The following is a 24,258-nucleotide window of genomic DNA, read 5'->3' as shown; positions in this document are numbered from 1 at the left end:
CGAGAACAATCTGGCTGCAGCTACAAATCAGCTTGAGCTTCCTCTCATTCAATAATTCATTAAGATATTATCCCCATAATCAAGAATCATTTTTTTTAAAAATAAGTCCCTATTTCTTACTTTAGATCAGACATATTTCTATCACAGGACATACCATTTTCACTTCAGTACACACAAGCCTTTTGATATTATGAAACCAACAGCCGTAAGCACAAAAAGATCAACTTTGCAAAATCAATTCCTTGAAATTTTAAAATCTGCTACCTAATGGGCTTTTCATTTTTTATTTTTTTTTAAACAACAAAAGTTTTAAATCAGAAGTTATCCCTTAGAAGCTTTCACATGCTCAAGATCCAAAAAGTGCAAATAAAGAATATAGAAATGCTACATTTTGTGTTGAAGAGAAGGATCCCAAATTGAAGATTCAAATCAGAGATAACTGATGGAAATTGGAATTTGCAAGCAGTCAAAATCATCCAGAAGAAATTGACAGGGAGTGAAATCCAACTAACAGCACTTCTCTCTAAAGAAATCAGAAAATGCTAGACTTTTTTTTTTTTTTTTAATCTGAAATTTGAGCAAATAGCTGAAATACCCAAAACTTCACGAAAAACCTCTTTTCTGAATAGGTAAATCTTTACTTAGCCACTGCTAGAAGGCCAATGAAAGGTCTTGGCAGCACCAGAAGGCATACTCACCAAAACCAAAGGACTTGCTCTTCAGTTAAACAAAAAAGACTCAAAACAAAAAAAAAAAAAAAAAAAAAAAAAAAGCCATAACTTTGCAGGAACCTGTTGAGATCTGTCTGTTTACACAAGACAACAATATTTATACGTGTAAAGCAATGCAGCAAACTCACAGCTCCAAAAACAGCTTTATAACGTGAGCCACTGTTCCACAGCTATTATTAATATACTGCACTTATATAGCAGAAACACCCCTCTAACTTTAGTAAGTTACCACTGAGATTCAAGCAGAAACTCACACACAACGGTCAAATTCCAATTATTTAATCTTTTATTTATTCAAATAAAAAGGCTGTGATTTTCTTCTTCTAAATGTAGGTGTACACATGTCAGAATGACAAAAAAAAATCATGGGGATGTAGCAGGGTTGTAAAACAAGCCCTACATCCACTTCTCTAAAAATGTACCCTTTCTGTATTGTGATCTACCTCTTTACAAGAAATTAACTATTAAATGAATGGCTTTGTTTGCAAAAGGCTTTGAAGGAGAATGATCAAGTTGTATCTGATAACCTCTGAAATATCTCAGCAATCCAACAGGTAAAAGCAATGTATTTCACACTATCATCTTCATCATGCTTAAGCTGACAAGTTTACCACCAAAATTAGTATGCTTTCATCATTTAACATCAAAAAATACCAGTATTTTATGGCCTGCAGTAACCCACTTCAATTAAGTTAATGTTGCTGTTGTTTTTTTAATATCAGGTTATTGTAACAGTCATAATTGTTCTTCCCAAAGAGTGCTTAGGAGCCATTAAGCAAACAAGATAAATGGCTCTTAGCTTCTTTTTTTTTCTCCCCAAAATGAACTCAACCAACCTTTTGAATAATAAGAACTGAGTCACACCACTGCACAGTGCCCTGTGACCTAGTCACAGCTGCAAAATTAATGGAAACAGTAAATCAGCAATTATTCATAATAATAATAATAATGAAAAAGATAAAAATACTTTATACAGCACAAAATACACTTCATATATTTCAGGCAAGATTGTTCACGCAGGATGCATTTTACAATGCACATTTTTTCATGTTAAAGCATATACACACAGAGAACAATACAGCCACAACCAATACACTTAAATACCTGTACATTATTTACATTTGAAAATACTTTACACAACTCCAAACCATCAGCATAATTCAACTATATACGTTTCAAAATGAAGTGTAAGATGCTTACAGTTAACAAAGGACATTCAACATAAATGCTGCTTTCAGTTGTTCTGCAGCTCAGCAGATTCAGGGGCTAGCTCTGTTCCATGCCAGCCATCAGTGACAGAGCTAAAGATTCCACTGTGAATCAAACCATTAAAAAAAATGAGTATTTGCACTTACATCAGTCTGCAAACATTCACTGTAACATTCAATTTCATAGTTTAAATGGAAAATACCAGTTTATTTTTTTTTAAATGTTAACACTTCAGGATTTAAGATGGTAAGATATTTTAAATTCTATAAATTTCTGACATTTCTCTGGTAAGAACTGGCAAGAAATAAGCTCCTTTGTTTGAAATACTAATTGCAGCAAATGGCAGCAAACAGAAAACTGGATAAAAGTTGGGGGGAATTATGTGCAGTTAGCCATTCTCACAGACAGTTCTTGCAGACAACTTCTTGTTGACTGAAGAGCAGCGATAACATATAATCTCTTTTAGAAGCCCATCTCCCCTTCCCTATCGGAAAGGGCTGATCTCAGAGGAAAAACAGGTGAATGTGCATCTAAATCCCAGCTCATTCAATTCAGAAGTTGCAACCTAGCTCTAACTGGCATTGAGAACCCATTTAAGCTAGTATCAGGCTGCAAGTAGAAGCACAAATATCCTCTTCTGCTGTTTCTGGTACTGAGTAACCTCCAGCAGGCAGTCAAGAGCACAAGGGCAGCTGCAGCTAAGGCATCAAAATTCTAAAATGTTATTTGTTCAGGCTATTCCCCAGCTGTCACCTAGCAACATCAGAAAATGCTTGTATACGCTCTTCAGGTCTTTGTTTTAATTACCTATTTAGAAGACCGCTTTGGTTGTATCAGTCAAGGGATACAGGCTGAGGGAGCTGGGCTTGTTCAGCCTGGAGATGAGAAGGCTGCAAGGAGACCTCAACTGCACACTTTCAGTATTTAAAAGGAGATTATAAACAGGAGGCAAATCAACTTTTTACAAGGGTAGACAGTGATAGGACAAGGGGGAGTGGTTTTAAGCTCAAGGAGAGAAGGTTTAGATTGGATGTTAGGAGGAAGTTCTTTGCAGAGAGACTAATAAGGTGCTGGCACAGGCTGCCCAGAGAGGCTGTGGATGTCGCATCCCTGGAGGTGTTCAAGACCAGGTTGGATGGGGCCCCGGGCAGCCTGGTCTAGTGCCAGATCTGGAGGCTGGTGGCCCTGCCTGTGGCAGGGGGTTTGGAACTTGATGACCCTTGGGTCCCCTTCCAACCCAAGCCATTCTGTGATACTATGATCCTCTCTTCAAGCAAATAAATAAACTGAAGATAGTTGCCATAAAAAATAAATTATGGTACGTATATTCTAAAATGAATTAATTCAACTTATTCAGAAGTAAGGCTTTATGTTTCTCTGAATACTTCATTTATTATTTTCACAATTTTCACAATTCTTTAATCTGTACTGACAAATAGATTAAAACTTAAATACATTTTGTGTGATGAGTGCAGGTATATGAATAGCATCATGTACTTACGGTGAGGAAAAGAGCCTCGGCAGACAGCTTTGTTGAGGACAGTTACAAGAAACATGTGGCAGTTTTTAAAATCAGATTCCATTTTCTCTATGGATTCCATCCTACAAGAAGTATAAGGGAAGTACACTTACCAGTCAGTCAAGCAACTGTTACCTTCAAAATATAACCAAAACTTCACAGTGAACAACCAACATGTTCTTCGCACTGCATTCCATCTTCAACTTAAAATATTTCAGTTATATTTGAGTATACCACTCTAGAATCTAAACTGTGGCCAATTTAGACTGAAGTGCCTGAACACTATCAGAGCGGCATTACTAGTGGTTTTGTCATTCCCTTATAAGTATTTGCAGTTACTAGGAGGAACTTTGTGGTTTCAGCTGAGAACCACTGTTCTGAGGTACTCACAACAGTTTTCAGGAATTTCAAGACAAACATTCCTGGTCCCAATTGCTTTGGAGCTCTTTGGGATAAACTTACACTACCAAATAAAACAAGGACGCACAGGCCCCAATCACCCACACTGCTTTCTTATTACAGAACCACAGAACACCACACAATTGTAGGGGCAGGAAAGGACCTCTGGAGATCACCTAGTTTCTACATGAAAATCTTCACTCCAAAGTCAACTTTCACAGACTTCAACATCTCCACATTTTTGCCCTTGAAATTTTGACAAAGGTTTTATAATGTGGACAGTCTAAGTTGGAAGAATAAGGTTATTTAGGTGTTAGATTTAGATTTATCTACACTTATTTTTAACCTACATTTATTTTTAAGAAAGACAAAAATGCACTGCCTTCTAGAATGACAGTCATGCAAAACAATCTCACTTTTCGTGAACCAATAAATGTCAGCAGCTGGCTGCCTACGACTTCAAATCACAGCCAGAAAACAAGATGATAAACAAAACCTATGAACATCCCATTTTATCACTGCAAACAAATATGGATGAAAACCTCTCTTTGTTGCTACGCTGTACAACCTTTTCCAATATTTTAAAGATACATACAAACCACCCTTGTAATTAGAAAATACCAAACGCACACTCACAGAAGCATATGATACTTGTTATGTTCTAAGATAAATTTCACTTTTGTTAAGAAATAGTGATTAGCTTCTGGCATCCAGCATTAAACATCTCAAAAGCACGTTCTGAGTGAAATCATGAGTGTGTTTTATTTTAGGTACGTATACTTACTTCCAAGCCCCCAGACCCGCCTGCCAACGGTCTGCAAACATCAGCACTAAATTTAAAACTTTCATTATAGCTTCTTTGACAAAGCTCACCTAGAGTAACAGAACAAAAGGAGTAACAATCAGCAAGTAATTGTTAATGAAGTGAATAATCATTTTCATTATTAAGGACACAAACGTATCCTACGCCTTCTAATCTTATCTGTAAAAATGGTCTCCAAGGCATAACACAAGTCTGCCCAGTTAAGATATGCTTTGTATTTGCCCTCATTCATTTCATGATTATTTCAATGAGTATTAGTACAGACAGTATATGAGACAACAGACATGCCTCCATGTGTACAATCCTCATTACATTTCCAAGCCTGTTTGTTCAAATCCCAGCATCTCTAAAAAAACAAACGTATGTAAACTCCAGTGTAGATAATTTTCTCTCCTTCACAGAAATGAAGCTGAGACTTGCAAAGGAAACAATATCAGTGTTAATCCTAAACAAGTTACCATTTCCTCAAGAGGATCTATTTATCACAATGTACGTATGAACCGCAAAACAGGCACAGCATCATTAGTACTAAACTATTTTCATGTCCTGCTGAACTCAATACATCAAATATTTCATTTTTTACCCACCTTTTCTCTTAGTAAGCAACGATCATGGATTGTAGATAGGTATCTGTAATGAATCTTTATTAATTGATCTAAATCTTTAGCTTCTTCTACTTGGTGCTGAAATTCCAAGCCAGTACTGTGAAGAATCTTAAAGAGAAAACCACAGTTATTTAAATCCTATGCTGCACACAAATCCTCGTGACTCATTTCCAAGACTTCCTTTTTGAGAGCCAATAACTGCCTGATACATTCACTCTTCCCTTTCCAGTCTCAACTTGGATGCTCAGCCTCCCAGCTACTATAAGGTGAAAACTCTGAACTCATCTCATAACTCAGTGACATTTTGTATACTTTGCACAAGTAGGAACATTATCACTACACACAGGCAGATACATTAGCTCTGGAGGAATCAATTTGGACTATATTATTTCATTAAAGGCCAAAAAAAGGCAATTGATTAGATATGAGCCTTCTAGATGTTACTTTTATTTTTGAGTAGTAATAATTTTGGATCTGCATAGCAGAGATTTTTTAGAAGAATCTAATTACAAAAAACATCTGCAGCAACACTTCTATGACCATAATAGCTCTTGAGAGATTGTTAACAGTTTAAAGAAGCCTATTTTGGCATGCATTGCACACACAGCTCTGGTACAAACAGCCAAGAAGGAAAAAGAGATATGAAAAAATAATATCCAAAGATCAGTCTGCACATAGAACTTGTGAAGCATTTTTAGAATTGATTTTAACTGCCCAAGTGAAAGCTGAAACATTTTTTAGCTTAAACTTTAGATTAAAATCACCTTGCAGAACAGACATTAGAAAAGGATTTTGCTTTACTAACTTCCCTCTCTTTGGTCTGGATAGTTTTAAATAAAAAATAACATTGCATTTACAGTTACAAGTTCTTAGCATAAATGAAATTATTATATAAGACAAACCCGAGTCATGATGTAATTGTGCAGGCTGTTAACAAAATGCATAAGTTTCACTCTTAAGAGGAACATGCGATGTATTTGTTGTTTTATACTTTCTGTTTGTGGTCCAAATCGAGGAAGTGTTCCGTGTTCTAATAAAGGTCCCTCTTTAACCTGTGAGTTTTCTGCAGCACAGACTAGTTCTAAAAATAAAACATATTAAAACATTTATGAAAACAAACTGTAGCTAAGATGTTACTATAAATCAATAAAATTGATTTATTTCTCATTACTATGCAAGATACACTGATATAAGATTTTTCTTGCAATTCAGGTGTTTTTATTAAAATATAGCAGCAATATATTGTATTTTGAAAATATAAGTACAATGTAATTTGATAAATACTAGAATAGGAAATGCTATTTAAGAGTTAATTATGTAAAAAGATAATAAATAAATAAATAGATAGATAGATAAATAGATAAATAAAGTGTATACTACCTCCACAAAGGGGGAAATACGTAAAACACAAAGCCTTATCTGTAAAGTTTTAACAATAGAAAACCGCATACTTTTAGGAACAGAATTTAGCTGATGTACAAAACACAGATGAAGCACCAAACTCTCTAATTTGATTTTCCAGGACATGAATCACATATCAACTTCATATACGAAAGGAAAAGCATAAACATTAGTACAGATTAAGAAGCAGACCTCTTTCTACAGACATCAAATTATTAAATTGTACCTTAAAGTGTGTATTCTTATCAAGTTTACTGTTTCAATCTCAACTTCAGTATTTTTTTTATCTTGTTTTCTAAACTTGCTTGCAAGATATTACTCACAAAAAACTTGGGCTATGAATAAGGGGGGGTAATGGACAGATCTTCCTACAACAGCAAGGTAAGAAGATCATACATAAACCAAGTAGGCCTGAACCAAACAGGCAACAAGAATGCAGGAACAACATTGTTTATGAGGTTATGAGGAGATGTAAAAACCATGTCCTATTTAATATGTCTGAACTGTGAAGCTAAAAGAGATTAATATTTTACAGATTTAATCAAACTGCTCACTTCAAAAAGCAGCAGACCATTTATATCCTTAGACCCCAGAACAAGTTTTTAGAGTATCTCTTATTCAAACAGTTTCTTACCGTCAAATCTTAGAACATCTAGACTATACTTGGCCCACTTTATTTGTAACAAGAGCAGAAAAACTTGGTTGTAAATTTTTTGGCACTCTAGGCTTATAACTATGTCCACAGGCCAAGGAACCTAAGAACAGCAGAGGATAAGACAGAGACAAGAAAAGGTAAGTCACATTAATACAACATTTCAAATCCATTCTAGAATAAAAACCAGCAGCAATATTAAAGTTACTATACCCTACCTTATAACTTAATGTCAAGCCATCTAGGGTGTGGACAGGCAGTTTCTTCTTTGCTGTATCAACACTTTCAAACGATATAGACAACCTTTACAAGGAAAGAAGTGATTTTATTGGTGGTGATCTAATTCTAAATTAGTGGCTACTTGCATTAGAGATTTTTTTTTTCCACTTTCTTAAACATTGCCTAATTTAATCTGATAGAGCTGTGTTGAAAAGGTGACAACAGCTCAAAGCTTCACTGAAACAGATTCTTGCAATAAATATGCAGTAATTAGTATTGAACTATGCCAGTGAAATGTATTAATACAGGCAGACGTAAAAGAAACTGTAACTAAAGTCTATTTTACGGGATTTTGCATTTACCTTGAGCTGTCCTCTGGATAGCGCTGTCCTACTGCTTCTTGAAGCTGAACATTTAAGAAGGCAACATTCTGCCAAGTTTCTTTTTCTCTGATTTTGTCAAAAATGGATGTATAGAAATCGTACATAGTATCTCCAGCTTCAAGTAAGAAAAAGTTTCTCATAGCTTGCAAATATTCTACAAGCCTAAAGAAGGAAAAAAATACAGAATGTTACATAAGCCTTCATCATACAAGCAAAGCCAAACCTTAACAACTCTTCATTATATGTGCTGAACAGAAATGTAATGAAATCCACTGCTCAAGAAAGCCTCCAAACATGTTCAAATAAAACAAAATAATCAACTCATGTTTTCCTGTCAACTTGAAAGGTATGCTGTCTTCAACAGATGTGATCATGGTATTCAGCCTTCTTACAGGCCAGGCAATTCTCAAAAATGGCTTAGAGTTTGGCAATCCTCTCCTTCTTTCTGAACACAACATAAGAGAGTTCTGTGTAAGCAAGGACTTCAAAATGGAGCTCCAGAAAGTGATGATAGTGATTCTTCCTTCACAAAGCAGTAAGAAGAACAGTACCTCTGCATCTCTTTCAAAACATAACTACAAAAATTCATTAAGTACTTAAGGTAGCTTAAAAGCATGACCTCTTCTAACCACCTAAAAGCAATAGGCCATTTTACTTCATGTTGTAAAAAAATATTGCGTAACATTGTTTCACATAGTATAATTTCTATATCACCATAACCAAATTTCAGACTATATAAATACATTCTGGCCTCCTAAAATTCATCTTCCAGTTTCAAATGACAAGACTATTAAAAATACTGTCCAAAACAATTTCCCTGTTTTCCTTCAGTGGGTGTTCAACAATGTATTTGCTGTTGGTTTCAAGTAGATAGTTTCACTTGTGACCATCTCAGACCTCCCCTTTTTTGTTAAGTATTTCCTTGATGATTCGATTAGTACAGAAAGGCCTTTAATTCACATTTGTGTTTGTTTTTTTTTTAAGGAAAATTCCTGCTTTTACTTAAATGGCATAACACTGATAATTAGAAATGCTAAACACATTACTTTCTTACCTATAATCCTTCTTTAAAGTTTGCATTAGATTACCACAGCACTCCAAGTATTGCTTGTCTATGTGAGGATAAAGGCAAGACCTCAGTGTCAGTTCAAAAGTCTGGCAGGTGACGGATTCTGAGGATCTATCCACACAAACATCCCCACCAGTAAACTTTTCATGAAAGTCACTCTGCTCCAAATATAATCTTAAAAATCAAATAAAAATACTTAGGTTAGAATACATACATATTGTGCAAACTATAGAAGAAAAATGTCATACCTTAGAAAATTTTAATCAAAATTGGAACCTCTGCTCAAAAAACAGGATTGCAGAATAAAAGCTGTTTGCAGCTATTAATTGTAACTGTTACATTAAAAGTTATATTATTACTACGTAACATAGAATTAAATAATATGACAGTTGCAACCATTAATATATTAATTATTAGTTTCACCTAATATAGTGACCAGGCATAAGAATATGAAAAAGGATGGCATACTAATTCTTGCTAAATAATGCTAAAGGAGTAATTACGAAAAACAACATCAAGTTTGAACACTATCCAGCTTAATAAACCCTTTCTCATTGGAACTTTTAAAACTATGCTACTGTTATGCACACACAGTAGCCAGATGAACTTCCCTGTAAGGAATTTTTTTTTTTTTTAAAAAAAGCAACAATTTGGGGAAAATAGAATTTGTTTGAGGCACCTTGAGTATAAGGTACCTGTGTTATTTGCAGGCAATCTACATTTGTGAAGTTTAATTATTATTGTATCAGAAAAGGTCAACTTATTATAATGATGTTTGAAAAGCTGCTCAATAGTTGAATCCAGCGTGAGAAGCCTGGTTCACTGCAGATATCGCCCTGATAGACTGGATGAGTCAGACACTGAATTAACTTACCTATCTAACTTAAACAAATAGTACCAACAACTGAGAGAAGTGATAGTTTTACCTATTAATAATTATGATTTCTTTAAAACAACCTCCTCTGAAGTCTGAACTGAAAACACAGAAATTGCCAACTAGTATTTAGGAAAAACCTCAATAGCTGTTTTTTATTTGAAATGACAAAAGAAAAAGATTTTTAGTATATACTGCATACAAATTCCAAGCAAGCACATTTACAATTTAGATTTTACCATAGCATTCATTACTCAAACACTTATTTATGTGCAAAAAAGGTCATGAGAAAGGCTGCACCTGTTTACTACACTAACTGATGTAAGCAGCCAATTCCTCACTGATTTGTTTTTCTCTAACTAAGCAGAAGGGTAGTATTTATTGAGATTCTGCCACTGATTATTGGTGTTCCTCTTCATTCTGTTTGCTTGTTTACTGCAGCAGCAATAAAAATTTGCTTTACCAGATGTCACTGAGCAGAACATTGCTCTCAACAACACAGCAGGAAGATCATTCATCTAGTGGGTATTTACTTACCTGGCAAAATTAATAGCCAGCAGTGGGTCATGGACATCATCCAGTTCCAAGTGCCTTTCTGCTATAGACTGCATCTTTATTAGGCTCTGCTTGGTGGCCTGCTGCTCTGTAATAATATCTGGAACAGACTCTTCCCCATGCCTCAGGCGAGACTGCACGGATTCCAGGAACAGCGTATACAAACTCTTCCTTTCAGCATCTAAACTGGGCAACGTGTTTCATGCTAAGATTTCATTGTAAGAGAAAATATCGCCTGAACTACAAGACCAACTGCAAAATCCAACATACACTTGATAGATTTTAAACAAAATTTAGGCCACTTCTCAAGTGCTTAGAACTAAATATTGCTAAATGAGTGGGGCTACTCCAATGCTTCAAGTCAGGCATCTGGTTAAATGCACTGCTAATTAGAGACTGTAACAGAATTTCTTTCTCATAAAGGCAATTCTCAGCACCTAAAACAACCATGTTACAGAGGGAAACAAGCCTATGGAGAATACCAACATAATTCAGCTATCAGTATTAACCCCACAGAAATTGCATGACCAAAAAATGCATTTCATCTCCTTCAAAATAAATAAAAAAATAAATAATCAACATTGATTACCTGCTACACTATGTTTTACAATCATTCAAAAAAGTAACCTGACTATAGATACACATAAAAATGTCAGTATAAGTTTCATCTGGTTATTAGTAAACTTTTTTTGTTGAAGAAGTACTGTATGTTACCTCGAAATTACTCAGCCACTTAATAATGAAAAACAACTATTTATTAGACCAAAACACAGTTTTACTGTTTACTGTTTGTCTAATAACAAATGAAATGTTTTGAAAGCATATGAAAACAAGTTTATGAAAGTTTGAAGCAACAAGACCTGAAGGGAGTACTTGATCACTGATCATTGTTTGCTTTGTTCTTGTCACTTGATTGCATTGGAAGAGTAAGTTTTCGATCAGAACTGGAGTTACAAACCATGATACTGACATACAAGGAGGACAGTTAAGTTGTTCTATAGCCACAGAAACACCGTTATATAAAATATTCCCATGCTGTTAGTTACCCTATGGCATGATACTCCACCAACTGACAGCTCACCCCTGGATGCGGCCTGCTGTGGAGAGCCATCTTTGCATTGAAGATTCTTCAACAGCTGCATGGATTTTCCAGCCATGATGATTTGCTTTAGCACAGGTTTCAGAAAAGAGACCATAGTGTGTTGCCTGCTTGAAGGGGCCTGATCACTGCCAGAACTGGCACTGGCATTATCACTCATCTTCTCTTCATTCTCTGTTTTTTCTGACACACTATATAATGTGTAGGTAGCATACCAAAAATCTCTGTGATTAACTGGAACATTTTTGTTCCTGCAGAGAAGGAAGAAAAAGAAAAAACAAAAAGAAAAAACAATGTGTTGAATATTTTCCTTTTTAAAAGATGAAACTTCCTTACTAGAAGGTTAATCGTCATCTTTGCTGTATACGTAGCCTTTCTTTTAGAACAATCAAGAAGTTCTTTCAAACTTTGAGTGTCCAACATCAGCATCCCTACCTCTGAATGATGAATTCCTTTGCAGGATCAAACAAATTGCCGTGGACAATCCACTCATCCACTGTCTGTAAGTATGGCCTCACAGTCTCAACCCAGAGAGAAAACAGAAGGGACACCTGAATTTAAAGAAAGAAAAAAAAAAAAAGCTGAACATTTTTCCAGTAAATATTACAAGCAACATGGCAAAGTCTAACCCATTAATTGTATGGCAGTAAGTTTATAAGATATACTTAACTATACTTAATGATTTTTAAAGATAAAATATTCAACTAAAAATACAGGCCTCGCACTATAAATGCAGACATGCATTGTGCAAGTTTCCCCTTATTACTTTTGTCACTGCAATTAGACCCAAACAGCAACTTTCATTACTCTCACTCTGACATTCCTTAAATGATAACTGATAGTTGTAACACACTGTGGTTTTATAATGGACACGGTGACATCTACTACATTTTCACTAATGCTCATCTCCTTATTAATCTTGTAGGTAGTTTGAGTGAACTCTCATCAGAAAACAGTAATTCATTATGGCTACCAGATTCATCCTCAGTTGCTGAAGGACAATGTACTCAGTCAGCAGAATGAAATCTGCCTTACCAAATATTCTAGAGTATGATTTCATTAAGGAAGAATGATTTTTGCCTACCGTTTGCTCAGATGCTTCTCCAACACTGTCATATTCAAGAATAGCTTTGTAAAGAGTATTAAGCAGATGAGACGCTCGTACAACATTTCTAGTGTCAGGTGGCACTTCTGCTACTCCTGTGCTAAAAACCTTGTGAAGTACCTTCAGCTGTGCCAGGCGGGGAGACAGCTTATCTATTACTATTGAAAGTGTGACTGTTTTGTCTGGGGAAAAAAAAAAAGGAGGGTGGGAAAGATGTATAAAGGCAACGTGCAACAGAAAATCAAATATTCTGGTATTGCTATTCATGAGGTTTTAAAATGAAGCATTGCGTCTTTCACAGTTTCAAAATGCATTCACATAATATTTTGCATGCTTCCCTCATAAAAATTTCCTTCTGTGCCTCCCTCTTGTGAAATATCCCATAAAATTTCCCTTGCACTGTACCTTTGTTGATGATGCATTTTTCAATTTCGGTAAGTTCTTCTTTGAAGCTAATGAAGTATTTGTATAAGGCCCACATAAAAGCTTGGTATGTTCTGAATGGGGCTTCGGTGGTTTTCTTTGGAGTAGAAACAGTTTCCGGGCTGTGTCCCATCACTTCATCAATAAACTTCTGCAGTCTAAACACAACTTGACCATACGCAGCAATCTGCTCCAACACAGACCTTAGGCAGTTCTAGAATAAAGATATATATATATATATATTTATATATATTTTTAATGAAAGCCTAACAATTAAATCACAAAATATTTATCGGAATAAACATGCAATGAAATTCTGCCATCTTTATTGTTTCATCACTTTCTCACATATAGGAACAGCCCATTCCACTCTGACTAAATGAAGAACAATTACGGAAACGTTACTTTCCCACAAGCAGTGTTAACTTCCTAGTTCCCAAAACTACATCTTCCTACTGACAGATACATTCAGCTGAGATTCAGAAACAACTTACATGGGTTAAGTGAGTTACAATTATATCGTTCCGCACAACCACTTTTCCATCATTCAGCTGAAATATAAAGAGCTTTTTCACTCCTGAAAGTAGCCTTGAAAAGAAACAGAAAGATTAATGCTTTTTCTTTGCCTTTATGGACTCACAATAACATTAGTAAAAGAATCAGCTCCGCCTTACCTACGTTTCTGTTTTCAAATGAAAGGTGCTCACAGATCAACTGTAATGCTATTCATACTGTTAAGCTTTTGCTAGAACAAGAACAAAACACTGACACTAGGCAAACTCATCCTAAAGTTCCTCTCCAAATAAGACATGTTCCAGCCATGGGATAGATCAAAACCTACTTTGCAAAGCTGGACACTGTATTAAAAGACTCTAGGGCAAGGTAAGAACAGCTTGGTTCTTCTTAACAGTTAGACTTGAGGAATCAATACATACAAGCAGCAGTAAACTATTTTCTTTGTAAATCTCAATGGTTAAATATACACTAGCAGCATCTTTGTTGTCAGCAACACTGGAAGCTAAAAGCTCTGTAATAATTCTTTCTTCAGATACAACTTCAAAGATAAATCTCTTATTTCCTTGAATGAGGATACAAAAACATAGAAATTTAAAATGCAAGCTTTTCGATATTGCTCTTACCAAAGAGTTTCCCTTATAACCTGGGTTTCTGTGACTAGTGTTCTCTCTTCTGTCACATACAAAGGATCACTGGTGTACAAGTGGTGGTCCCTGGTAAAATGTGAAATGAAAACAATTTAAGGCCTGAAATTGAAGATCAATAATCTGAAAGTAAGGATGAAGCAATACTCTTAAGGCTCAGTTTTGCTCTAATTGTATATGGATAGATACAATGTTCGTGTAGACATTTTAAGTCAGTTTGTTTCCACATTGCTAAATATAATACTATGGAAAACATTCACTGTCATCTAGTTGTACACAGCAAGGCAAACAGTTAGATAGGAAATAAGTAATGAATTTGATATTTGTTTTCTGTTTTTAATTATTTCACATTCAACAGTATGGAAAGTTATGGAGTTAATCTTTCCATTCCAAAAACTAAGCTAAAAAGTAAAGTTTCAATTTCCTTAACTCATTGCAGCAAATTCATACTCTATCTCAAAAGTTTGCTTCTGAAATTGAAACTTGCACAGGCAACTATGAACTCTTCTGTGTAGTAATGCACAATTCTTTCACAGTATTTTTCATATTTTAGGACATAACGATTATTCATATTTGTAATGTTTGATTCTTTATCAGAGGCAGCAGTTACACAAGCAGTAACTATACTAGCTTTATACTTTACAGTAAAGGCGCTTAATTAAGTGGTTATTTAGCTTTACGTGCCAGCAAGGAAGATGCGAGTGACATTGTTTTCTCACCAGACTGCAGCTAGGTTGGAATGCAAGTGCAAACTATGAGAAAAACGAGGAGCTCTTCCTGTCCAGTACTGAGGAACGACATGCTGCTCCAGCCAGCTGCGGGCATCAGGCTCCCCAACTGTAAAAACACACGACTGTGGGTGAGGTATTTTTTATTTGTTCAGGAAATGCTTATGATAACATTTCCGTGTGTTTTTATAAGCCTATCCGCTCAGCTGCAGAAGCAAAGATCTTTTCATATAAATCAGAGTTTTCAACTGCTTACATTTCACCTTGATCATGTGACTTGTGCATCATGCATTAATTAACTCACACAGAAATGTCTCACCTCCTAAAGTTGTAAAGTTGTACTCACCTCGAGTACTGTGTTCAGTTTTGGGAACCTCAGTACAGAAAGGACATTGAGGTACTGGAGCAGGTCCAAAGGAGGGCAACAAGGCTTGTGAAGGGCTTGGAGAATATGCCCTATGAGGAGTGACTAAAGGAACTGGGGCTGTTCAGTCTGGGAAAGAGGAGGCTGAGGAAAGACCTTATTGCTCTCTTCCAGTATCTGAAAGTGCTTACAGTGAGAGTGGCGTTGGTCTCTTCTCACTGGTGACAGGACAAAGGGAAATGGCCTCAAGTTGCACCAGGGTAAGCATAGGTTGGATATCAGGAAACATTTATTTACAGAAAGGGTTGTTAAGCACTGGAATAGGCTCCCCAGGGAGGTGGTTGAGTCACCATCCCTGGATGTGTTTAAAAAACATTTGGATGTGGTGCTCAGGGACATGATTTAGTGGAGGGTTGTTGAGTTAGGGTAGTATGGTGAGGTTGTGGTTGGACTCGATGATCTTTAAGGTCTTTTCCAACCTGAGCAATTCTATGAATCTATGTCTTAAAGAAAGAACTCAGAGATGTACCTAGTTTTCAACTATTCCTCAGAGAATGCTTTTTTATTTCAGGCAATTTTCATATGATATATGTACGTCATGGTTTTATGATATTTGGTTATCAGTATTCCACATCATAACATCATGTAGTGCACTGGGAGTTAAAGAATCAATGCTCCAGGTCCAGGTACCTGTCCATGAAGAGAAGAGCTACTACATACCACAGAGGACTGTTTGCTGTTCTGTTAGCATTTCCATTCAGGGGAAGAAGACAAAAGGCCTTTGTAGGTCACCTGATGAATCATCTGGCTCATGTCTGTTGCTTGTCTCATCTCAGCATTACAGTAAGGTCTTTGGCTTTTGGACACTCTCTCTCATATTTGATTTATTAGCTTAAATTCTAATTGTATTGTATTATACTGTATTATAGTGTGTTATCTTGCATTCTGATATCTTATTTAGCAAAATAGTTTTTCTCCTCAGATCAACACTGCTGTTTTGTTTTAGGGCCCATCTCTCTATCCTTTTCCAAGGCACAGATCTGTGGGTCCCTCTGTCCTACTAGTCACAGGACTGGGCCAAACCAGCCCATAAGCCATTGGCAATACAAAACAAAGCAGACTTCAAAAATAAACTGCCAAATATCACCATTTTTGTCATGCTGTTCCTTTTTACTATTCAGTACATTACACAAAAATGTTTTTTTCTTAAATGTGATTACTAAGAAAACCATAACTAATCTCAGTAGATAACTACTACTTCTACAAATTATGAATATTACAGACTTCTTATACAGGATATCATAAATCCAACAATATTCTATGTGAAAATCTACTGCTATAGTTAATATTCTGTGAAACTATTCAAAAATAAGCCACCAGTGTTCTAATGACATAAAACTAATTTTTTGGAAGTGTTTTATACCTAGAACTGAGTCAATGAGTTTTGTTGCCAATTAAATATTATTTTAGCATCCTGATAGTTAATAATAAACATTTACTTTATACCCATAAAGCTGCATGCTACATCCACTTTGGAAGTTTTCATTTCTGTCTTTGAATATTTACGCCTGTTTCCACACAAATAAACAGAAGCCTTCTCCATTAGCATCAGCAGAAATTAAATCAAGCTTTCCATATTGAAAAATTAAACAAGTAAACACTAAAGTGAATTATAGGTCTAAAATGCAGTATCTCACTAAGTATCTTTAGTATCTCACTAAAGAATAATAAAGCAGTATTTGTTTGTAAAATCTGAGTATGTATGATTAGATTAGAAACATTAATACTTAAACTAACCTTTCCAGGAAACATTAGGTACTGTTTTCTTGTTTGGATCTTGGTCTTCTAAAGGTGTTCTGTCTACTTGAATACCCGAGTCCTCCCTGCTCAAAGGCTGAGTATCATCCTCCTCCTCACTTTCTCCAGACCAATCCTAACAAGGAAAACAAAACCCCACATGTTCCATTACAACATAATGGACAGTTCCTATACTATATACTATACTCAGTTCCTATTGACTTGTTGTAGCTGGATATAACAATTTTCTTTCTTTCACTACAAAGCTAATTCAGGACATTAAGACTAACATAACTGTCTCACAGAGACTGGTTTAAATTATATTAACATTAAAGCTGCAAATTTTAGGTGGAAGAAGCATTTGTATTTATCTGCACAGAAACTGAGCACTGTAGAATAAAACACACGCTACTGATTTTTCAAGCTATATTCCTCATGCCCAGTCACAGGAGAAGGCTCTGATGATGATACGGTGCTTTTCAAAGTTACTGATAGAAATTCTCCTCCTGAGACTCAAAATGTAGCATGACCTGAACTTCCTCTGCTTCTTACTTACCACCAAAACTTGTCACAATACTGGCAAGATTGTAACTTTTGGAAACCCATCTTAGGATGATCTGGGAAAGCTACATACATTCCATTAATTTCAACTTGCTTGGAAATCTGTTGTAGTCCTCATCTCCTCTTGCCATATACATTCTACTTTGATGCTAAGAATTTCATATACTGCTTTATACTATGGACAATATTTAGTTAAGGCTAGCAATCACCTATATTAAGTAGGAAAGAGGTCAAGAAAGTACACAGGCTGCCAAAGAAAAGCCATTTATTTTCTCTGAAACCTTTCAGGGGGATCAGAATTTAGGAGTGGAAGAGTTTAACTATAGAGCTAAAGGAAGTTTTGATTAGTAGCAGGCAGACGAGGCCAGCTCAGTCAGAACAGAATGAAGAACACAAGCATTTCTATTGCAGCTACTCTGTTTGAATCTGCATGAATTTCATGGTGTTAAGTAGGCAACAGCATGCCAGGGAATCCTTTAAGAATCAATGTAAACAGAGCACACAAAGTCAGGGTAATTTAACCAGATCTCCAGCATACATCAGAACAGTTTATATGCTTTCCTTTTACTTTAAGAAATTACTTACTGGTGAATCTATGCCTGGGCCAAAGTAAATTTCTTCTCCTTCCAACAAATACTTTCCCCAATCAAATTTTTCTTCCTTTTCTAGAAGTATAAATAAAGTAAATAGTAAGTATCACTTCACTCTGACTTCCTTTGAAAACAAATTCCAGAGCTTAAATTACCTTTATACTCTAAATCTAAAGCAAAGACATAGCCATCCACTTAAGGTTACACCACTGTTCTTTTAACAAGGTTATACACTTTGAACATGACACACAAACTGTGATATTGACTATGTATATTCTTTATCTATGAGTTCTCAATTTTATTGTTTATACACTCAAAATATGCAGCACGGAGTGCTTTTGACACATTTATCTCTATTATGTTACACTAGCCTATCCTTCAGTCCTGAAAAAACATGCAAGAATGCAACATAACACTAAGTGTGACTACTCCATTAGCTCAGTGGAGACAGTCTAAATGTGTAACTTACAATCATAGTGGACAATAAACAACAATAAAGCAAGAATTGTCTTACTCTCCCAAAGACACCACATATCCATGATGTGATGTGTCACATTTTAAAAGTAACAAATCACACTTAGAATATATTATATCTTAAACATGAAGCTTACTCAACTGTAATTAGAGCTGTTTGAGATAACCTCTTCATATTCACATTCCTGGAATGGGCTGAAAGTGCATTCAAAACACCGCCGAGGGAATGTGCAGAGATCATTCAAAAAGGAATCTTAAGATGCAAGATTTTCTTTAGGTTAGTCTGAAATATTCTTCTTTCAGTCTACGATACAACACTGCAAACAAATGGGGGATGGTATCCACTCAAACTTAAGCACAAGCCTCATTTTAGGCACTGAGTGAAACAGTCCTACTTCAGAACGCAGGCAACTGGGGTCTCCCTCCGGGAACCTTCAAAGGTATTTACCTTTCCTTGACTACACTGGGAACACAGGAATTTATATTACCAAAGCTGTTTCAATACATATCCTATTAAGGTGCAAGACAGAGACTGAGGATAGAAACAAGCTGTCTGTCTTTGAGCGTGTTAGAGCTCCCAAGGTACTTCGCTGGCTGGAAAACTCAATAATGGAATGTAACATGAACGGGAGGTAGGAAAGGTTATTTGCAGGCTATTTGAAATGTACACATCGTAAAAAAGACAATCAATAATGCACCTTGATGTGATGGAGATAATAAAATGGAGAGGGAAAACAGCCTTCTTATCAGCTTGTATTAACTGAGTGCATCTCTTGTTAGCAACACAAACATCTTGTAAACTTACCTGCTTCTTTTTCTCTTGGTTTTTCCACATAGGTGGTGTTAGATGGAGAATCAGACAAACATAGCAGAAGAGACAGTATGGAATAGTGTGTATCTGTCTATAAAACACATTGGGAAAAAAGCTAATTAAAAAGAGATTGAAAAGATTTTGGTTAAAAACAACTTCAGTCTATTATCTTTAAGAATGCTCACAATTAATTCCCTCACCTCAGTCCTGAACTAAAAAATAAAATCTGCAACACAATATCAAAAGTTATCTGCTCTCTTCTGCCCACCAGCTAGCTGATCAATATGCAAACACTATAAAAACACTCTCAGCTGCCTCTTACTGAGCAGCTAATCAGGTGATTTAGAAAAGAGATAAGAGGAACCCACAACTATTGTGAAAGTAAAAAGTCAGCTGAGGCCAGGGTAAGTGTACACAGCTATATCAACATGGACAAAAGAAAAGGGCCTGCAGGTATCTAAGTCTAATTCCTCACACTCATATGGTTTGTTATTTCAAATAGAGGCTAAATCAAAGTTAGCTGAAAACATTTCACTAAAACTGCTACATTTAGATATCATCTTCAACATCATCTTCCCTCATCTGAAAACCTACGCAAAGTGTTAAGGACACATTTTTAACTCTGATATTGTGCTAAAGCAGTTTTGAAACAGGCCTTCAACTAAGCTAGAATATTACAGCAACAGTGGTATTTGGCAAAGATTGGTGTTATGGTCCTAATTCCTAATACTTGCTTAGAGGACAACCACTGCTGTCATTAGTGAGCTTTCTCTTTCTGAAGCAAGATTTTTCATTGGCCTCATTCTCACCTTCCAGAGTTCTTCAGCAGAACACTCCACATCTAGCCACGTGGATATTCTGCTATCTACATCCCATATACATGGACTTAAAAAGAAATACATGAAAAGCTCATTGGGAATGTGATCCAAGACCACTTCTAATAAAAACTCTCAATTTTTTTGTAGACCAGCATCACCCTCAATTAGCGTACATGGAGTATAACATGTTCCTACTGAGCATTACTGACCTTAAGTGTTAGTCAGAGAGCTTTGGTAGGTCATCAGCAGAGCCACAAATGAGAGCTGGCGTTCCACTTAGCAGGCACAAAACTGTTAAATACCCAATCTTCCCAGTTATGTGACACTGCTAAAAACTAAAAGCAGTTTAACTTTCAAGAATGAGATATATAATATCTCCAACTGTATTCTAGTCACAATTGGAAAAAAAAAATAAATAAAAATGTCTTGGGATACTTGCAACATTCAATTATAGAATGTTTGCTTGGATTTTTGTTTTTATTCGACTCTCAAAACAAGTTAAAGGTTGTAATTAAAAAAACTAAGGAGCACAGTACAGTAACTCAAGATGTGCCAGCTATTGAGGGCTCCACATTTTTTCCCACAAAGTAGAAGAAAACTAAAAAAAAAGTCCAAAGAAAGGTATATGACAGCAGTTCAATGAGAAGGAGAATTGACTCCAACTATAAACAGAGCCTTGTATTAAAGAATGACATTATATGGAGCAAAACCTCTCAAATTGCAAGCTCAAACCTCCTAATAGCAGAAACTTCCAGTTTTCAAAGGTGAAATTCATAATAAACTACCACAATGGAAAACGCTCAAGTGAGACAATTTTTGCCATTTCCACTCAGGCCACATCTTAAATTGCTTTGATACAAACTGTATCAAAAGCAAAAAAAAAAAAATCCAATCCACTCCAAAGCCACAAATGCAGTCTCAGTAAGGAAGCTACAATCCATGACTGCTCCATTTGGGAATAATAAAATCAAAAAGTTCAGATTCATTACCTAAGGTAAAAATTTGGGCAAAGCGCAAGAATTTCTGCTCAGCCACTGTTTTAAAACATCTACACAAGGGTTCAGCTACATTTGTACAATGTTGACCACAATACATTTGCTTGGCAGTGAAAAATATGTTAAGTTGTGAAAATGAGCACACTGGAACACTGAAAGGACAATAAGACTGCTTCTCAAACAAATAGGGAAACTACAAAATACAACTCTAAAAATACACGATGTGAACAGCAACCACAAACTCTACTGCTAAGCCATCTGAAATTTCCAACATGACATTACAGTAGAAGCCCACTGCATCAAGAAGAGTGCAAAAAGGAGAAGGAAACTGTAACATACATACTTTTGTTTCTTCTATGCTTGGGAGCGGTGAATTCAGAAATTTTTCTGTTAATCTTTTCCAGCTTGCTGCTTTTCCCAGGTCAGAATGAACTATCAATTTTTCATGTATTCTAATTAAAAAAAAAAAAAAAAAAAAAAGTACAAGTAATGCTTCAAAAAAAGTTAACTAATCCATTATTAATCCATAAACACATAAATAAACACATAACTCACCCTTCTATAGTCCTCTCTACTTTATGACTGTTCACATCAAGAAAACGGTGAAATCTGTATAAGAAATCTGTATTAGAAGATGCTTGATAAGGCAACTTACGTCAGAAAGAAAATAAAGTCAATTTACACGATGGCAATTTTTTTTAATCTTATTTTCTGTTTAACAAAGCCTGCTTAATTCAGCAACATCATTAAACATCAACAAAATTTAATCTCCGTGCCTCTTATCTCAAGGAGGATTAAGGGCAATCAGCCTTAAAGACAGAAAAATGGAACGCAGCTTAAATTTAACCAGCAATTCCAGATGAATGGAAAATTACCGCAGTAATAGCAAAATAAGTAATTAAAGTATGTCATCAGTTAAGTCAAGCAGAGCAAGGAAATAAAAAAAAAATACTGTCAAAGTCATCTGTGTCAAACGCACAAATTATCTGGGACCTGTACCACAAGCACAGGCAAAACAAACACCCACATGGAAAGGTCTGCAAACCCAAATGAAACTCCTTTGTAAATGGCAAAGGGCAGTGCCTAAAAGAAAATAGAACCTCATCCAAACAAACAAAAAGATAAACCAGAAAAAGTAGCATGCATAGGGATAAAAAAAAACCAAACTTGTGAAAGGTACAATAGACTTTGCAGAAGACATCAGAACACAAATAAGGTTCTTCAGTTAGGAATAGAGGGAGAAAAAACAGGAAATGGGATGTAACAGCACTGAGCACATGAGCAAGATTCAAGATACCAAGAACACAGGCCTGAAAGCTACGCTAAACTCATATGACTGCAGAAAGAAATGAAAATCGTTGCCTCTGAATCAGAGGCAAAAGCCAAGTTTAACCAAGTGAATTTGGAAAAAACAATCTAACATCACTTCATGGTCAAGGTAATGAGCTAAAAAATCAAACTGCAAGCCTAATAGCAATGCTTTTTAATAACATCATTGAAGGATAAAGACATACCTGTATTTAGGAAATGAAGAAGAACTTTTCTGTTAACCACGGATCTACTAGCCTGATTTTAGATGCATCTAAGGCTTTGGAATAAATACCAGATGGAACAACTAGAAATGACAGTAAATAGTGGCAAGCACAAGAACTGGAAGACTTAGAAGAAAAAAAAAAAAAAAGGGCTAGAAAGAAAAATTTAAAAATCCCATCCAAGGCAAAGATAAGTTGTTAAGGTGAAAGGAAGTTATTAATGAGAATCATCAGAGGTTTTGAGAAACCCTGGGGCCATGAGCAACATTTAGCCTCAGCATGACCACTGTTACAAGCAATGTTTCTGATCTGGCTACAAAAGGATTAAATGTAGTGCTGTGATACATAATACAAAATACTTCTGGTAAATAAAAAAAATCACAACGGGACAGCAGTTACACCATATTCCCACATTCCCAATGCACACAAGTGGCCTCCTGAATATCTATCCAAGCTGAATTTGTCAAGCCTCCACACTGTTGTCCAACAGCTATTCAGTGTTCTGTATAAAACAGCCTTATTTGAGCCTATGAGGAGCTGATTCCCTGCCTCACTCAATGCAACTGCTTATCTAAAAACTGGATTTAAACAGCATTAAAGTATGGATTCAGCGCTCACTGCATAAAGCTCAGCAAGCACATACGGCCCAGCAGTGACAGCAGCCAACTGGTGGTGAGGGAAACTGGAAACGGGTCATGTCAGGAGTGGCAGCAGACAGTGAAACGGTGGTTGTGACAACTGAAAAAGCAGCGGAGGGAAGTTCAGTAGGAACTGGCTGGCACTGTAACACAATGAAAGGGATGCAGCCAATGCAGGATTAAGGGAGGCAGGTTAAAATGCACCATGTTTACGACAAGCTCAGATGACATTCGGTATCAGCAACGCTACAGGCCGGCAGCTCGCTCCCCTGCTCACCACGCACAGCCATTACTCTTCATTTCCCGGCAACCAACAAAACGCTGCCCGCTGAGGCGAGGCTGTCGAAGGGCACCTTCTCCCGCGAACACCGCAGCAGCGGCTCAGCCCTCCTCCGCAGCCGCCCACAGCGCAGCCCACACACGAGCCCCGGGGCCGTGCAGCGGCGCTCCTCAGTCCGCGGGCGCTGACCTGAAGTTGGACCAGGCGAAATTCAGCGCCGTCTGGAACCGGCCGCCGCCCGACTCCTCCTCCTGCTCCTCCTCCTGCTCCTCGGGGAGGCCGGTGACGCTGCGGATGAGGGCGCGGACGGTCCGGTCCTGCTCCTGCTCGAAGCGGCTCCGGCGGCCGGGCGAGGCCAGGAGCGGGGCCGCCATCACCGCGGCGCGGGAAGGGGACCTCAGGGAGGCGCCACGGAGCCTCCTGCTGCACCTCTCGCGAGATTTC

General features: G+C 36.6%; 1 protein-coding gene across 2 annotated transcripts; it reads right to left on the bottom strand.

Annotated features, from left to right (window-relative positions):
- Positions 1 to 994: 994 nt before the first annotated feature.
- On the bottom strand, positions 995 to 24,258 carry TUBGCP5 (tubulin gamma complex component 5). 2 transcript variants are annotated; one of them, XM_085213431.1, is made up of 24 exons: positions 24,004 to 24,258; positions 21,920 to 21,973; positions 21,708 to 21,816; positions 19,546 to 19,642; positions 18,883 to 18,993; positions 18,262 to 18,341; positions 17,116 to 17,251; positions 14,946 to 15,063; positions 14,206 to 14,295; positions 13,561 to 13,654; positions 13,049 to 13,280; positions 12,623 to 12,825; positions 11,974 to 12,089; positions 11,521 to 11,789; positions 10,422 to 10,620; positions 8,996 to 9,184; positions 7,921 to 8,103; positions 7,558 to 7,642; positions 7,322 to 7,442; positions 6,189 to 6,367; positions 5,269 to 5,394; positions 4,643 to 4,731; positions 3,442 to 3,542; positions 995 to 2,044 (listed from the first exon to the last, which is right to left on the bottom strand). In XM_085213431.1, exons 1-24 carry the CDS (start codon positions 24,186 to 24,188, stop codon positions 1,998 to 2,000), a joined length of 3,213 nt encoding a protein of 1,070 aa, XP_085069557.1. In that variant the 5' UTR covers positions 24,189 to 24,258; the 3' UTR covers positions 995 to 1,997. The 2 variants fall into 2 exon arrangements, with proteins under 2 accessions (XP_085069557.1, XP_085069566.1); XM_085213440.1 differs by lacking the exon at positions 18,883 to 18,993.

Source organism: Meleagris gallopavo, chromosome 1 (genome assembly GCF_905368555.1).
Source record: "Meleagris gallopavo chromosome 1, MGAL_WU_HG_1.1, whole genome shotgun sequence".
Taxonomy (NCBI): Eukaryota; Metazoa; Chordata; class Aves; order Galliformes; family Phasianidae; genus Meleagris; species Meleagris gallopavo.
The sequence above is the reverse complement of the archived record's forward strand: the minus strand, read 5'-3'. Positions and strand labels throughout refer to the sequence as shown.